General features: G+C 39.7%; 1 protein-coding gene across 2 annotated transcripts in view; it reads right to left on the bottom strand.

Annotated features, from left to right (window-relative positions):
* Window positions 1-1,496: 1,496 nt before the first annotated feature.
* synpra (synaptoporin a) overlaps window positions 1,497-18,499 on the bottom strand; it is a 62,194-nt gene continuing 45,191 nt past the window's right edge. For both annotated transcript variants that reach the window (XM_051672412.1, XM_051672413.1), the window contains 3 exons: window positions 13,551-13,749; window positions 12,271-12,462; window positions 1,497-3,307 (listed from right to left, as the gene is read on the bottom strand). In XM_051672412.1, the coding sequence (XP_051528372.1) occupies window positions 3,041-3,307; window positions 12,271-12,462; window positions 13,551-13,749 (658 nt within the window). In that variant the 3' untranslated portion in view covers window positions 1,497-3,040. The remainder of the gene's footprint in view (window positions 3,308-12,270; window positions 12,463-13,550; window positions 13,750-18,499) is intronic.

Here is an 18,499-nt window from a genome sequence, read left to right as displayed (position 1 = left end):
CTAATGGATGGTGTTCACTCAATGTCATTTTTACTGTATGCTCAATTAACTTATTTAAAATGAGCTAATACAACAAAATTCTTTAGCATTTGGTCTCAACTTGATTTCATTGTTTACAATCCATCTATGTTGTTGATTACGACGTGCATTCATCGTGGCATTGTTTTGACAACCTTATGCAACTTCACAACATTTATTTCCATCCAGAGTTGCATAAATTTTTGGCTGAGATCTTGTATTGATGACGGGAGAGTCAAACCACTCCGTGAAGTCTTCTCCAGCACATCCCAAAGACGTTCAATAGGGTTAAGGTCAGGATTCTGTGGTGACCAATTCATGATTCCTCATGCTCCCTGAACCACTCTTTCAGAATTTGAGCCCGTTGAATCTTGGCAATGTCGTCCTGGAATATGCCCGTGCCATCAGGGAAGAAAAAATCCATTGATGGCATAACCTGGTCATTCAGTACATTCTGGTAGTCAGCTGGCTTCATTTTACTGCCGCATAACGTTGCTGAGCCTAGACCTGACCAATTGAAGCAACCCCAGATCATAACACTGCCTCCAGAGGCTTGTACAGTTGGCACTATGCTAACAGGTGCATCGCTTCATGCGCTTCCCTTCTTACCCTGACACGCCCATCACTTTGGAATAGGGTCAATCTGGATTCATCAGACCACATGACCTTTTTTCATTGCTCCACAGTCCAATCTTTATGCTCCCTAGCAAATTGAAGTTTTTTTTTTTTTTTTTCTCGATTAGTCTCACTAACAAGTGGCTTTCTTGTGGCCACACAGCTGTTTAGTCCCAATTCTGTAAGTTCTCATTGCATTGTGCATGTGGAAATGCTCTTCCTTTCACTATTAAACATAGCCGTGAGTTCTACTGTCGATTTTTTACGATGTGACTTCAAGCATTTTAGTGATCTCAGATCACGATCATTCAAGATTTTTTCCGACCACATTTCTTCCACGAAGCTGACAGTTCACCACTATCCTTTCAGGTTTAAATAATGCGTTGGACAGTTCTTAACCCAGTTCCAGTGATTTCAGCAGTCTCCTTAGTTGTTTTCTTTGCTTAATGCAGGCCAATCATTTTCCCCTTCTGAAACACAGTAACATGTTTTCCACGACCACGGGATTCATCTTCTGACAAGATTGATTAAGAAATGAGAAGCTACACACTGCATCAGTTAGGGTTAAAAGAGTTGTTGCCAGCTGAAACATATTAATCACTGCAATAATGATCCAATCATAGACTCTTTAAGTATCTGCTTTTTTTAAATCCAAATGGCAACTTTTTTTTTGGTCAGGCAGTGTATTTGTCAAGTTACAGGGACATTTTATATGTGGTGTTCAAAACGATTACTTACAGCACCTTTAAGCATGGTGAATAAAAGTAATTCTGCTTCTATAAGATAAATCATTTCTGAGTAAAGAGGAAACATCTAGACAAACTTGAATTAAATCAATGAGTAGCCCGGTATGTTTAGTCCAGAGGAATGTACAATATCTTTATTGGCATTGCACAAAATGCATCAAAGCATTCACACACATTGATTTAAAATGCAAATATATCAAGACACATTGAAATGCAACAGCAATCAGAACAAGAACATTACCATGTATTGGGGTGTTTCTTCTTGTTTTATAGTCTTTGTGGTTAATAAACAGCATGCATTTTAAAAGGACCAGAAAATAGAAGAAAATACATATGATTGCAGGGAATGTAATCATGAATTGTATTTCTTATAGTACAAGGATTAATACCTTGCATTTAAATCACCTTATGATCATAAAGGCCTATGAACAGACAATATGACCCTTTTATAAGGAAAAAAAAAAATTAGTTATTTGCAATTTGTGAAATAAGGATAATATGGCACAACTCCATGCAGTTCATCAATACAGTTTAAACATTAGAAAGCCACATAAACGTGGACCACATATTTTTATTAACACAATAGTGCAAACACAATGACCACTTGCATTACATTATTCAGGGGATGAGAAATCTGGAAAACTGACAAACAGTTGTTTCACATCTACACAAACAAAAGAATGCAGTTTTCTGTAATATACTCTAAATTGCCAGTATTACTTCCTGTAGGTGATCATCATTATAGGACAGGTATGCTTATAGGTGCACTCAGCGATTCCCGAGAAACACTGTTAATATTCAAACTCAACTGCCAAAACAAACACACCCCTCCCTTCAGTGCTCCTTTGGAAGCTCCGCCCCCCAAATTCATGCACACAAATTCTTTCCTTTTACCTCTCAGAGGTCTCTCCACCGCAGAAAATCCTCGCCGATGTTGACGCAGCTCCTAGCCCTCGACTTATCATAATCCTTCTTTTTTAGTTTATATTCGTCTGACATTTTTCCCTTGATATGTTTCCCAGCCATTTGTCCTCCATGGAGTTTAGAAAGTTCGCATCAGCCAGATTTACCCTCGTTCTTCTAATGAATTTCCCTCCCGCTCTGCCCCCCCCCCATCCTGTGCACGTGCAAGAACCACCCCCTATTGCCGATTGGCTGGAGTAGTGTTGTGTGGATCGGTTCGATCCACTTTGTTTTTGTCCCATTTACAGAGCCAGGGCTGTGTACAAATACTACAAATATTTTTTTTCAGCCCACCCACAGAAGGGACAGCAAGCAGACTGTGAGGAGATATTTGCAGAATTTGACAAAAAATGTATTGGATTAGAATTACTGAGTGCATCTTTAACTCTACTTGCATTGAGTTTCACTTTTGGATGTAATGACCTTAGTTCAGTAAACAGTGGTATTTCACATACATTTACAGACATGTAAATTAAAAAATTGTACAATGCATCTGAGGATCCCTGTCATTAATATTTAAAAAACATATTATTCTGGACAAGCGATAGCCTTTACGTATTTTGTTTCATCAGAAATAAAGGATGCATATTAATATATCTGTTAAATTCATTTACTCCTCCTCTTGTGCTCAATGTTGAATTTTGCCCTTAAAAATTGGTCCCCTCTATAAGGTGATTACACTTATTAGGCAGAGGGGGTTACTGATTGGTGTTGGAGATAGGCCCAGTTGAAGCATAATTTCCCACCTGGCTGTACTCCGATTGGCCGAAGTCCCCTGTTCCAGTAAAAGCAACTCCTGACTGATCAAAACCTCCCTGGTTGTAGACCTGTTGGTTGAAAGCAGTGCCCTGTTTTTCAGAGGACGAGACAGGGTGCCTCGCTGCACCTCCCTTGTGCCATCCAGTCTCTTTAAATACAAACCAGATGTTTCCAGCCCACAGCACGAAGTTTAAATATCCGAATACCTGTGAATGAATGGACACAAAAGCTGTGATGAACATTGCTGGGGAAGTTACTCAAAAAAGATATCCACTACCTCCACTGAAATTGTAATCAGATTAAAATTAAAATCAAATGTAATTAGATTGTAATTAAATTGTAATCAATTAATTTACTGATTACATTACGGAAAAGTAACATTACTAACTATTTTACTTAGAGGTTACCTTATAAAACCCTTACAAACTTACAAAAATACAAATGTGTCACACAATAGTACTTGAACACTTACTGAACACAATAGCAAAAAAATCAACTCTGCAATTGCACACGGCGGATCATAAAGGGCTGCACATCCTTTAACCCTTTAAGCTCTGAAAGTGTTTTTAAAGATTTCCTGTTTCAGTGGCATACCCAAAATTAAAGGCTAATAACTAAAAAATAAATACAATTAAATTTTCTTGTAAAGAAAACTTTTAATATTTTTTAATGATATAGATTATGATAAATTCTGAGACTCAGCCTAAAGCCCCGTTCACACTGCCAGCGACTTTGTAGCTTGGTGTCACTAGACCACGATCTGTGTCACTAGTGGGCGTTCCTACTGTTTGTCGCTGTAACTTTATTGGAGGACTGCACGTCTGGACATTGCTTTTGAAAATGTGATCAGGGATGAGACCTAATACTGGTAAAATTTAAATATCATTACAATTTGACAAGGAATCAGTTCTCTTGTCTCTAAAATGTACATTCTGCTGTGTAGAGTGTTTTATAAAACGTGCAGCAGTGTTCAGAGCATTAAATCATTAACAAGATGATCAATCGAGTCACGTGACACCATGCGAGGTTTGGACGTGAGAACGGCGAGCTCTGCGAACTTTGCTGGTTTTAATACTTTTTATGTCATAAACCAGTGAGATTCGATACACCCTGATTCTTAACTGTTCTAGGAAGACAATATGTCAAAGAATTCAAAATCCTCGGGCTCTGGAGACATTGAAAGACGCTTACGTGCTCAAGCTGTTGCCCCCGAGCAGGTTGCAAGCCCGGGAGCCGATTTGGCTGGAGAAGTGAGGGAAATGCGGTGAGAATTGTTGAACATGTTGGCAATGCTGACAAAGGTCGTTGCTGATTTGGAGGATCTTGCTGTAATACGTTGATCAATCACTGCCATGGAGATAAAATTCACTGAGGTGGCTACAAGAGTGGGGGATGTCGAGAAACGGATCAATTATCTGGAGTTATCGGAGAGGGAATTAGCTGCTAATACGCTAGCGACCAAAGTGGATTTGGAGTGCGTCTGGGAGAAGTTGGAGGACTTGGCGAACCGTAACCGGCAGAATAACGTCCGAATTGTTGGAATTCCTGAGGACGAAGAATGTCGGGATATAGAGAAATTCCTGGACAGGCTCTTTTCATGTCTGCTCGACATAACAGGCCATAAGCTGGACATCGAGCGAGCTCCCAGGAGCCGGAGCTCGGCGATCCGCTGAGTGAGACAAATAATCAATTCTGAATAATTGAAATCCAAATAATCAATTCTGGCCAAATTTCTGAGATCATCCGATAAAGATCTCGTTACGCAAGGTGAGGGGTAAAGGAAGGATTTCTTGGAAGAACCACAGCATTTTCTTATTCCCAGACTTTGCAAATTCGACAAGAGAGAAACTTGATCGATTTAAGGAATGCAAGAAAATCTTACATCAACGGAAGGTCGATTTTTCACTGATGTTCCTGGCCAAATTGAGATTAGATGCTAACGATGGCCATAAAATATTAATTTTATGTCCCCAGCAAGCGATGTCCTTCATAAAGTCAATGGACTTTTGTGGTACTCACGTTGCAGCCAAGTGGACAGACTCATTGAACATTCGTTTGACTCTCTGAGGAAACTGAACAGCCTTTTTTTTTTTTTTTTTTTTTTTTGTGCTGGTTCCTCTAGCGGCTGGAGTATATTTTGTGGAGGAACACACCTTCGGGACAGTTCTGTGGATGAAATTACACTTTCTTTCTGTTTATTCCGCCTACTGGCTGGAGTTTGTTTTATAGATTATCTTCTGTTGTGTAATTCTGTCTCACAAAATTTTTATAGAAACACCGGACTTGAGCAATCCGATGGCAAAGTTGTCGCAGGGGCTCTCGTAGGGGTACATGGACTGTTTGAGTTTAGAAGGACGGATGGCAGTTGGCGCTGTCGTGCGCGGGGTTAATGCGGGCGTTTTTTTGTTTCGGGGGGGCGGAGGTTTGGGGTTTGATTGTTGCACTAATGTTGGAATATGGCCTTTATAATTGTATTTTTGACACACAATCTATTTTTTCTAATATGTCAAAATGTAAAAAAATTTTTTTCATCAGTCCATAAGATTTATTTTAATATATATATTTTTTTATATCTAAGTCCCTCATTTCATCTGTTGTTTATTGCTCAATTGGAAACATCTTAGTCTCAGATCATGCCCTGGTGAGTTTAGAGGTGTTGCCACATACGGAGAACAAGAAATCATATAGTTGCCACTTTAATGTATCCCTTTTGCAAAATCCTGAATTCAAACAAATGTTAAAGGCTGAAATCAATGTTTATATGGAGACCAATTGGTCCTCAGTATCCTCTGTGGGCATGGTTTGGGAGGCACTTAAGGCGGTTCTTAGGGGTCGGACCATACCGTATGCCTCATTCACCAACAAATCCAAAGCACGAGAACTCGTGGAGTTTGAAGGGAATATTAAAAGTGCCGAGGCAGAGCTGAAGCGCCGAATGTCAACTGATGGCCTCAGAAAATTTACCCGATTGAAATACAGATATAATACTATTTTGTCACGGAAGGTGGAGTTTTGGCTATTCAGGGTAAGACAGTCATACTTTGAGTCAGGGGACAAAGCAGGGAAGCTTTTGGCTAGATATATAAAGCAGAGGGATTCTTTTTCTACCATTCCCTCAGTGAAATCTGCTGGTGGTGAAATATTTACCTCGGCCATTGATATTAATAATGCTTTTAAAGAATTCAATCTTGATCTCTATAGTTCCACGTCTTCGTCTACTGATGAGGATATTAGAAACTTTGTGGAACCATTAGAACTTCCTAAACTGATGACTGAGCAAATAAATTCTCTTGATTCTGAGATAACCTTGGAGGAGCTTGGCGAGGTAATTAAGGCTTTGCCTACAGGAAAGGCTCTGGGGCCAGATGGCTTTGCTACTGAGTTTTTTTAGATCTTATGCTACAAAATTGGCTCCACTTTCACAAGAAGTTTATACGGAATCATTAAAGAATGGAAAGCTTCCTCCAACCATGACACAAGCCCGGATCAGTCTGATTCTTAAAAAGGACAAAGATCCAAGCGAGTGTAAGAGTAATTGTCCAATTTCCCTGATCCAGCTAGACGTTAAAATATTGTCAAAAATTTTGGCTAACCGATTAAGTAAGGTTATGACATCTCTTATACATATAGATCAGGTGGGGTTTATTCGGGGCCGTAGCTCTTCTGATAACATTAGGCATTTCATCAAAATCATGTGGTCAGTGGTGAATGATCAGACTCCGGTCGTTGCCATCTCACTTGATGCCAAAATGTGATTGAGATGGTAGAATGGGATTATCTTTTTAAGATTTTGGAAATGTACGGGTTTGGGAATACTTTTATTGGTTGGATTAAGTTACTTACACCCAGTAGCGGCAGTACAAACGATTGGATTAATTTCAGATTATTTTACTCTGGATAGGGGCACCCGGCAGCATTGCCCTATTTCCCCATTATTGTTCTGTCTTGCCCTGGAACCATTAGCAGCCACGATAAGAAAGGAGGATGATTTTCAGGGGTGGTGGTGGGATGTGTGGCGCATAAACTTTTGCTTTACGCAGATTATATTTTATTATTCATCTCCGACCCTACTAGATCTATGCCTTGCCTCCACTGAATTATTAATTCCTTTTCTAAATTCTCAGGGTACAGATTTAATTGGTCTAAATCCAAAGCTTTGGCTCTAACAGCATACTGCCCGGTAACGGCTTTTCAGCCGGGTGCCTTCCAGTGGCTGAAACAGGGCATTAAGTATTTGGGTATTTTATTCCCAAATTTGGGTGATTTAGTTAGAGTAAATTTTGACCCTTTAATAAAAATATTTTCGAGAGATGTGGGCAGGTGGGCTTCATTGCATTTATCTATGATTGGGAAGGTTAATGTTATTAAAAGGAATTGTATTCCAAAATGCAACTACCTGCTACAGTCTCTCCCTATAGATGTCCCCCTTTCTTATTTCAAGCAATTTGATAGCATAGCGAAATCTTTCATTTGGAATGGTAAATGTCCCAGATTACATTTCAGTAAGTTGCATAGGCCGATTGACAAAGGTGGGCTAGGTCAACCCAAGATATTGTTTTATTATCATGCATTCGGTCTCAAACATTTGGCTCATTGGTCGCTTCCACCTTTGAGAGACCCTCCCTGGTTTTGTATTGTACAGGAAGTTCTTGCCCCTATTTCGCCATCGCAAAGCCTTTCTATCAGACTAATCTGAGCAGTTAAGTTACACCCCGTTATCTCGCATTTGCACTCGGTATGGGCAAAAGTGTCCAGGGTGTTTAATTCGGACATTTATTTAAATGTGGCCTTGAGCATATGGCTGAACCCAAAATTATGTATTAATAAGTCCCCTTTCTGCTGGTCAGAGTGCATTGTGATGGAGGTTAATACACTCAGTGACCTATATGAGAGTGGAGTGTTGAGATCCTTTGAAAATTTGGTTCAACATTTTGGGATTCCCAGATCTCAGTTCTTTAGGTGTTTACAGCTGCGCCATCTGCTCTGTACTATTTTGGGGAGTAGCATACACCCCCCTAAAGCGGCAAATACTGTGGGAGTGGTGATTACCTCTTTTGGAAAAGGTCTCGAGGCAACAGTGTATTACTCCCTGCTAATTCATAGCCTGGGGGACGGAGCTTTAACTTCTATCAAGAGATTATGGGAGAAAGATTTAAACTTGGTATTGGAGGGAGTGTGGGCTAAGATTCTAAAAAACATCAAGTCTGTATTTAGAGATGCAAGGGTACGCCTTATGCAATTCAAGATTTTCCATAGATTCTATTGGACCCCCTCTAGATTGTATAGGCTTAGTCTTAAAGACACACCCACCTGCTGGCGATGCCAATCAGAAGATGGAGACACAACCCATGTTTTTTGGTGGTGTGTTAAGATCCAAGAATTTTGGTTGAAGGTTCAGAGTTTTATGTGTGATGTATTGTAACGGGGGGTTGCTGAGATGAGACAGGACGTGTAGGATCTATGTACAGGCTTTAATAAAAATGATGACAGTCCAACAACAAACAGGAACTCAAAACAACAACAAACAAGAACTGACAAAGGAATGCAAAATCTAAAGGGTATTTATCCAAACAAAAGCTAATGAGGGAATGGAAAACAGGTGAGAACAATCAGGAACATATGGCAGTGATGAGGGCAGTGCATACTGGGTAACGTAGTCCGGGGGAAACACTTCAAAATAAGAGTCCTAGAAAACATGAGGGAGACTGTCTGTGACATAACCCCCCCTTTAAGGGGCAACTCCTGGCACCCAAAAGATGGCTGAGCAGGGCAGGAAGATGACCAGGTGGCCAGGGAGGAGACCCCAGGGTAAGGATTGGGTCCGGAGGTCTGGGGGGGCCGCCTCAGGGTAGAGACTGGGTCAGAAGGTCTAGGAGACGGCCACAGGGCTGGGATAGAGTCGGGAGGCCTGGGAGGTGGCCACAGGGCCGGGACTGGGTCAGGAGGCCTGGGTGGCGGCCACAGAGTGGGGACAGGGTCAGGAGGCCTGGGAGGCGGCCACAGAGCTGGGACTAGGTCAGGAGGCCGAGCCGCTGGAGGAGGAGCAGGCGGAACCACTGGAAGAGGAGTCTCTGGGGGAACGGGTGGAACCGCTGGAAGAGGAGTCTCTGGGGGAGTGGGCGGAACCACTGGAAGAGGAGTCTCTGGGGGAGCGGGCAGAACCGCTGGAAGAGGAGTCTCTGGGGGAGTGGGCGGAATTGCCAGAAGAGGAGTCTCTGGGGAGCGGGCGGAGCCCTGGAAGACTCTGAGGGCGGAGCCAGGAGAGGCTCGATGAAGGCAGGCGGAGCCAGGAGAGGCTCGACGAAGGCAGGCGGAGACTGGAGAGGCTCGAAGTTCAGAGCCATGGAAGGCTCTAAGGGCAGAGCTATGGAAGGTGGAGCCATGGAAGGCGGAGCCATGGGAGGCTCAAGGGGCAGAGCCATGGAAGGCAGAGCTGTGGGAGGCTCGAGGGGCGAAGCCATGGAAGGCGGTGTAGGATCTATGTGCAGGCTTTAATAAAATGATGACAGTCAAAGAACAAACAGGAACTCAAAACAACAACAAACAAGAACTGACAAAGGAATGCAAAAACTAAAGGGTATTTATACAAACAAAAGCTAATGAGGGAATGGAAAACAGGTGAGAACAATCAGGAACAGATGGCAGTGATGAGGGCAGTGCATACTGGGTAATGTAGTCCGGGTGAAACACTTCAAAATAAGAGTCCTAGGAAACACGAGGGAGACAGACTGTGACACGTATTGGGCACTAAAATTTCATTTTGCCCCAGACTCTGTATTTTAGGTGATGGGGCGGTCATCAATATAGGGGATAAACATATACAAAATTGGGTCCTGACCAGTGTTAAGATAGGTAGACAGATTGTTTTAAGGGGATGGAAGTCGGCTGGATCGTCCTCATTTCAGGAGTGGTGTGCGGAGATGGGGAGGGTGGCAGCTTTCGAGAAGGTGTCATGTAGAAGGCTGGGGATCTTGGATTTGTTTGATGGGAAATGGGGCAGTTATTTGGTGTTTCTGGTGAACTCTCGGGGAGGGGCTGTGGAAAGAGAAGCATATTTCTAAATTTGTATGATTATTATATATATTTATTTTTTATTTTTTATTTTTTGGTGTGTGTGTATACTTGTATGTGACCACAGGGGTGTTCGTTGAGGGTCAGGGTGGGGTTGGTGATTGGGGAGGGGTAATAGTGGGGGTTAAATGTTGATTCAGTGTATTTATGTTTTGTTTTTCTTTGTTATCTGTACGAATCAATAAAAAATGTTAATCGGAAACCAAATGATCAATCTATCAAAATAAATCATTAACAAGACAATCAATCTATCATGAATGAATGAATCAAACTTACTCGGAATGCAGACCATTTCTGACATGTTTTTCCACGCATTATTGTTTTATCATATCCATGCATATGGTTACAAACAAATGATATAGAACAGTAAAAATCCCTCACGACGCTGAAACTTCTCCGTCTTGCCTGCACTCGTCTCTATTCTGCCAAGAGACAGATGAAATGAGCTCCGCTGTCTTCACTCTCATTGGTAGTCGCTCGCGAATGTCGCTCATTATTTGCATAAAGTTTACATTTTCTCAACTTGTCGTGTCGCTCTCCGATGGCGATCTTTGTCACCAACGGCCGCGGCAGCTTGTGTCATCGGAAGTTGCTATGCTCTCATTGAAAATAAATGGGATTGTGTTGCTGTCTCGTGCAATGTCACTGGCAGTGTGAACGGGGCTTAAGAAACTGCTGAAAATCACAAATATTTTTTTTATTTTTCTTCTTATCTTTCTGATTTTGCATTATATATCTCTGGGTGTAAATAAGGTGGCTCTAAAAAACTGCTTTTGGTTGGTTTCCAATCATGTCAACTGTACCTGAGAAAAAAGTTGTTGACATGACAAAGCAATCAAAAGTTACAGCATTACAAAAATAATTTATCCTAGTGTACAAAAACCTCTCCAAGTGTCCAAACACCTCTCCAAACAAATAAAACATAATAATTGTACATAAGAACTAATTACACATGCAAAGCAACAATGACTAAAGGTTTGCATAGCATGCAGACATGATTTTACTAATGAGATTTCACAGAATGAGTTTCATTCTGTGCCATTTGAGTCATCATTGAGTCTGTGTCATGTACTTGGCGCCATATCCTGGTGGCCACATGTAACAGTCACCAATCACATGTCTCTCTGCCCAAATATGGAAGATTCCGATCTGAAACCAATCTGATTGGTTTAGCGTTTCATGACGCTACACAATTTTCAATGACATCATCTGATCCAGGAAAGCTAATGTGTTTTTAGCCAGATTGCAAGATGGCAGATAGCAAGATGCTGTGTGGACATTGTGCTACGTATGGATTGTCTAATGATCTGTGCATCTAATAACCTTGTGTGTGGGCTTGTTTGAAAGATAATTGCCTCTAAGTAACTGTATGTGATATTTTATGTTGTTTATTTTTTTTATGAAGTTAGTAATTGTAATCTGATTACAGTAATTTAGATTTAGCACATTACATTACTAACATACAGTATGTTACTGAGTTTTATTACAGGGCTCTCTGAAATACTCGATGCTGTTTGGTCAATCATACAATCTCTAGTGGTCTGATATTTCTGAATAATGAGTGCACTTTTTTTTTTGGCAAGTAGTCAAGTAATAAAGTGGGATAATGAGCAGTCAGACAATTACTTTCACAATATAAACACCAACAGGATCCTGGCACTAACCGGAGGTGGAATTCAGCTGTTTCTTGAGACTCTGCAGTCTCTTCTCACATAAACATTTATTTTTATTTGGTAAGTAGCCATGTAATAAGTGGAATAATCTATAGTCAACCGGTCATTATGGTAAAATAAACCCCTTTAGGGTAAACCCTGTCAGGTTTATTTTGTGATAATGATCAACTGAGTGTAAAGTATCCCTTATGAAACACATTACTTTCAACACTGGTTATGAATACAAGAGATAGCTACCGTTTCATCCTAAAGTCTTATAAATGGAATTGCACACCTGCATTAATTATTATGATGCAAGAAAGGATGTTTTATGACATACAGCATAATGAGGTATAGTGATTATTTATCACCATTTCTTACCAGCAACACAAATACAACTAATATTTGTGGCTAGAGTGGTAAAATCTTAGAAACTCAAGTCTTACCACAGACGTATTCAGACCAGACCATCTGGGTCCATATAATGAACTGCATTTGTTGGCCTGCACCTTACAAGCCGACAAGAGCAGAACCACCTCACCAGGATCAGTCGCTGCCTTTACATCTGAAAGACCTTTTGCCCAGGCAGATGAGCTCACTAGCCACATAAATGAGAACACCACGGTCACTACAAAGTCCTGGGAAGCATGAAGAAAGCACAAAAGTGTTACAAACATTTTCTGCAAATTTTATTTCTTGTTACTAATGGAAAGGTGAAGTGCGTAGATATGGCACCAACAACGACACCAAATGGAATTGCAAAAAGAATGACTGTTCTCAAACAGTTTTCCCCAACCTACCCCACCTGTTGTTTGTTTGGCATAACTGATAGTCCCACCCCAAACTCATGCCATTGATTGAGACAATGTTTTTGTGTTGGGGTGGGCAGGATGCTCAAATAAACAGAGTAATGTTTTGAAAGTGGCACATAGCCAACACAGTATGTACACTTTTCAAGAGAAATGAACCCCCAAATGGCTTGCTTATAGTTGTCTCTGCATATTAATCTGGGATAGGGAGTATTTTAACATCAAACAATTAAACACTTCACAGTTAAACTATGTATGACAAATTATGAAAAAGTATGACAAATTTTCGTCATGTCTTATGACTAGATTTAATGTGGGTATTTAATGAATAGAAGCTTGTTTTTTGTTCATCAGTCTTTCCCAATCCACAGTTTTCCTGACCAGTCACTGGGCACCGCCATGAGGATTCAGATTGCTGCTGGACTGTTTTCTGGTTCCGGTCTCCATTTAAAGCAATGTAAAAACTACCAAAACGAGTATTCAAGGCAGAGGACAACAACCATTTTAAGTGTTAGTTGAAGTAAAAAAAAATAGTTCAGGCTCAACTTGCGCAGTTGTTAGCTGTCATTACATCTCGACATAGTTAACGTATCAAGGTAATTAACCTCCCGGCCATAGCTTCATGTCATCTACCTACTCCTTAAACTTGGATGGGTGAGGCACTGTCAAAAGACAGTCATCGTGCCTCTGTAAGTAATGGCACTATGGTGTCACATGCTTTTTTTTTGGGCAATTTATACAAATTTAATCCGCTAAACATCAAAATATCTTGTAAAGAGCATACGCCGATGCAAGTTCAAAAACTGGAGACCGGAAAAGGAAAACAGGATTCCGGTATGAATCTTCCGCATTCAGGAAAAAGGTGGATAGCAAGGCATTTGTGGATGTAGGTTGTCTAAAATAACAGCAGTGCTCACAATGAGAGGTCCGCGGTTGTTCTCACGGTACTTATTCTGGAAAAAGATGTAGACCACAGTGGCCAACAGGGAGTAGAGGAAGGCGAAGACAGCAATGGTGACAAAGAACTCGGCGGAGGAGGAAAAGTCTCCGATTAGGTAGAGCCGCTCTTGCCTCCTTCCTTCACACATCGGCACGTCAAATTCCACCCGGTTCAACCTGTTACATACCGTACACAAAAACGTCATACAAACTATCAGGTACATTCAGGCCAGCATAATGTTAAAGACTAGGCTGTATCTGCGTTTAAGAAGATAAATGGAATAGTTCACCCAAAAAGTTTAATTTTGTCATAATTTATTCAACCTTAATGTCGTTCCAAACATTTATGTTCCAAGTCTTTTAAAGCCTTTTGATACCTTTGTGTGAAGATCAGACCAAAATGTCTGTTCTGCTGAACACAATAAAGCTTTTTAGAAGAATATCTCAGCTCTATAGGTCCTTACAATGCAAGTGAATGGTGGCCAGAACTTCAAAAGCTCCAAAAAGGAGATAAAGTCAGCATAAAAGTAATCCATAAGACTCCAGTGGTTTAATCAATGTCTTCTGAAGCAATCCAGTTGGTTTTTGATGAGAACAGTCCAAAATATAACTCCGTTTCAATCTCAGTTTGTGTTCAGCAGAAGAATGAAAATCATACGCATCTGGGATGGCATGAAGGTGAGTAAATGATGAGAGAATTTTACATTTTTGGGTGAACTAACCTTTTAAGTTGTTGTATATGGTCACTGTAACATTCAAAATGTCTTTTCTGTTACACAGATGAAATAAATTCATCATGGTTTGGAACGACATAAAGGTGAGTAAATGATGACACAATATACATTTTTGTGTGAACTATTCCTTTAACACACAATGGCAGTGAGTCTAAGTCAATACTGTGTATGTCTAGAGAGTGGAAAAGGGGTTTCTCTTTTCTTAGCTATTTCAATCTGTATATTTTAGAAAAAATAAATAAAATAAATACTGTCCTATTTAAATTTATTTGTCTAGTCCTGCTCTGATATCTATAAACTTGAAGCCCAGTGAATACAGAATAAACCTGAGGGCTACTTCAAACCATCACACTGGCCAGGACATCTTGTGTGTCCACTTGACTTTTCAGGGCAAAAGGCCATGCAAACAGCCTGTTCTTGCAAATTGATGTACATACAATGTTCTACAAAATAATTTCTGTCTGTCAAAAACAATAAAAACAGTTCTGATAGGTGCGATTTTAATCAGTTTTACAGAGAATAATGCAGATTCATTAAGGTGACATATTGTTCTCTTTTGCTTAAAGGAATATTACGGGTTCAATACAAGTTAAGCTCCATCAACAGCACATGTGACATAATATTGATTACCACAAAAATTTTATTTGACTTGCCCCTCCTTTTCTTTAAAAAAAAGCGTAAATCTGGGTTCCAGTGAGGCACAATGAAAGTGAATAGGGGCCAATCTGTAAATGTTAAAATTATCACAGTTTCAAAATTTTAGCCACAAGACGTAAACAATATGCATGTTAACATGATTTTAGTGTGATAAAATCGCTTACTAACCTTTTCTGTATAAAGTTATAGACAATTTGACAACTTCGTTGTCATGACGATGTAATGTCAACAAACCCTAAAACCCTAAAATGACTGTAACAATTATGATTTAAACTAATTTACAGCTCAAATAATACATGAGTTTTAACAGAAGAATTAAAACTACACTATGAAAAATTTCATTAATAAGCACGTACACCAACAATCCGTCTTCCAAACCATGTTTTTGACTTACCCCAATTCACTATGGTAAGCCTATAATAATTATTTATATTTTTGAGCTGTCAGGACGGATTTGGCAGGAAATTGCATACTTCCATCATTCATGTTTACATCATGTCTGTAAATAAAAAAAAATAAGATCCAGCTACTACAGCATGTGTATGTGCGCTGACATGTGTGGTAGTAGTTTGAAGCTGAAAGCTTATGACCACAACAAATGAGCGACATTGATCATGGATCATTCAAAAAGGGAACCCTCTGGGGAATCACCCGTTTTCAAAATAAAGAAACCGAGAAGCGAGAAGAGTCTGAAAGCAAAAAGGGAAAGCAACAGAGCTCGTAATAAAACACAAAACAACACTGGATTGGCTTTTCAGAGGTGGCGACAACTCAGAGATCTTAAAGGATTTAAAACTGACCCAGAGATGGAGTTTTTCTCGCTGGACAGGTCAGATATTTTATTGGACCGATAGTTAGCCAGGTAGCTTTCTTACCGCTGTAGTTTGTTAGATAGAGTTAGCCACTCTAATGGGGTGTTTTATTATGGATTGTGATACTCCAGTGTTTTCAGTTTCATTTTCGAGGAAGGAAGGACAATGGAAAAAATTTAACTTTTATGCTGGTAAAAATGCCAATCTCTAAACCAGTTACTGCCTTTGTTTATTTGCCTGCTTCCCAAGTTATTATACACTGCCTGGCCAAAAAAAGTTTGCTGTTTGGATTTAAATAAGCAGATACTTAAGAGCCTATGATTGGATCATTATTGCAGTGATTAATATGTTTCAGCTGGCAACAATTCTTTTAACCCTAACTGATGCAGTGTGTAGCTTCTCATTTCTTAAACAGTCATGTCGAAAGACATATTCCGTGATTGTGGAAAAGATGTTACTGTGTTTCAGAAGGGGCAAATTATTGGCCTGCATTAAGCAAAGAAAACAACTATGGAGATTCCTGAAATCACTGGAATTGGATTAAGAACTGTCCAACGCATTATTAAAACCTTAAAGTATAGTGGTGAACTGTCAGCTTCGTGGAAGAAATGTGGTCGGAAAAAAATCTTAAATTATTGTGATCGGAGATCACTAAAACGCTTGAAGTCACATTGTAAAAAATCAACAGTAGAACTCACAGTTATGTTTAATAGTGAAACTAAGAGCATTTCCACATGCACAATGTGACGAGAACTTACAGGATTTGGACTAAACCGCTGTGTGGCCACAAGAAAGCCACTTGTTAGTGAGGCTAATTGGAAAAAACAATTTGCTAGAGAGCATAATGATTGGAGCAATGGAAAAAGGTCATGTGGTCTGATGAGTCCAGATTTACCCTATTCCAAAGTGATGGGCGTGTCAGGGTAAGAAGGGAAGCGCATGAAGCGATGCACCCGTCATGCATAGTGCCCACTGTACAAGCCTCTGGAGGCAGTGTTATGATCTGGGGTTGCTTCAATTGGTCAGGTATAGGCTCAGCAACATTATGCGGCAGTAAAATGAAGTCAACTGACTACCAGAATGTACTGAATGACCAGGTTTTCCAATCAATGGATTTTTTCTTCCCTGATGGCTCGGGCATATTCCATGGCAACAATGCCAAGATTCATTGGGCTCAAATTGTGAAAGAGTGGTTCAGGGTGCATGAGGAATCATGAATTGGCCACCACAGAGTCTTGACCATAACCCCATTGAAAGTCTTTGGGATGTGCAGGAGAAGACTTTATGGAGTGGTTTGACTCTCCCGTCATCAATACAAGATCTCAGCCAAAAATTAATGCAACTCTGGATGGAAATAAATGTTGTGACATTGCATAAGTTTGTCGAAACAATGCCACGATGAATGCACGCCGTAATATAAGCTAAAGGTGGTCCAACGAAATATTAGTGTATGCGACTTTTGTTTTTGACCAGGCAGTGTAGTTTCCACCATTTGATTTGATCTGATATGACTAGCATTCGTTATGTCTTATGTCATCATTGCCTAAGTTTGTAACACTATTTATTTAAAAACAACTTTTTTTAATAAGTCAAAACAACAGCGGAAGATATGCTACTTACCTGCTCCTAAGACATATTTTCAGATATTCTTCTTTCTCTTCCTTTCATTATTTATTTATTTTTTGAGGGGAGGGGGCGAGTTTTGTTGTCATTAACAAAGATGATCACCTGTAACCATGGTTACTCCTCAAACCATCAGATTCATCCATGCAGAATAGCAGAGTCGATGCACAACTCACGTAATTACCAAAACAATGTTCCTCCGCAAGTAACCTGCAGTTTTATGCTTCAACCACTAGAGGTAAAAGTTACATAGTGTTGCTTTAATGTAAGTGCTTTTATAAGACTATAAGCTACACATTTCTGCCTTTAAACCCTCCAAAAATTGGCTCCATTCACTTCCATTGTAAGTGCCTGACTGTAACTTACATTTTTGCTTTTTTTAAAGAAAGGAGGGAACAGTCAAAATAATTGTTTGTGGTGCCACAAATGCTGTCGATTAAGCTGAACTTTTATTGAATCCCGGAATATTCCTTTTAATTAACAATGTATGTCTTCATGTTACCTTACATTCTGTTACCACAAAGGACCTGGTGTATGATTCTAGCACATAGTATTTGCTTTTGTGTCAGCCACATTGAGAATAAATGAATTTGAAATTAGTGCAAGTATGTTTCTTTCTGTGTCTCAGAAAGAATAGCTTTCTCATCTCACTGAACTGCTGAATAAATTTTATTCCTGAGACAGAACTGTCTGATATACTTTGAGACATTTGAAATTGATCATATGGCCGAGCTTTCTAAATTTTTTATTTAACCATGGATTTAGAGTTGTGAATATGAAAAACCTATAGCAAGTTAACAATGGCTTCAGTAAATTTGTGAATTGGCTAATTACCATTAGATTTGATTATATATATTTTTTCACGTAATCCATTGACTGAAATATAGGTTTTAGTACAATTTTAAACAATGCAGTAGCCAACTGAATACAACCTTTTTTTGGCACTATCAAATGTCTAATGTTTGGTTACTGTAATGATGTTCAACCAATTCTCTTCTTGACAACACTGTGACCTTTTAATATATAGATGACTTTAAACTCTCAATATAATCACATTAAAACATTCTCACATAGTAGGGTTATGAGGAATGAACAGTGATA

Source organism: Myxocyprinus asiaticus, chromosome 35, assembly GCF_019703515.2.
Source record: "Myxocyprinus asiaticus isolate MX2 ecotype Aquarium Trade chromosome 35, UBuf_Myxa_2, whole genome shotgun sequence".
In the NCBI taxonomy this organism is placed as follows: domain Eukaryota; kingdom Metazoa; phylum Chordata; class Actinopteri; order Cypriniformes; family Catostomidae; genus Myxocyprinus; species Myxocyprinus asiaticus.
The sequence above is the reverse complement of the archived record's forward strand: the minus strand, read 5'-3'. Positions and strand labels throughout refer to the sequence as shown.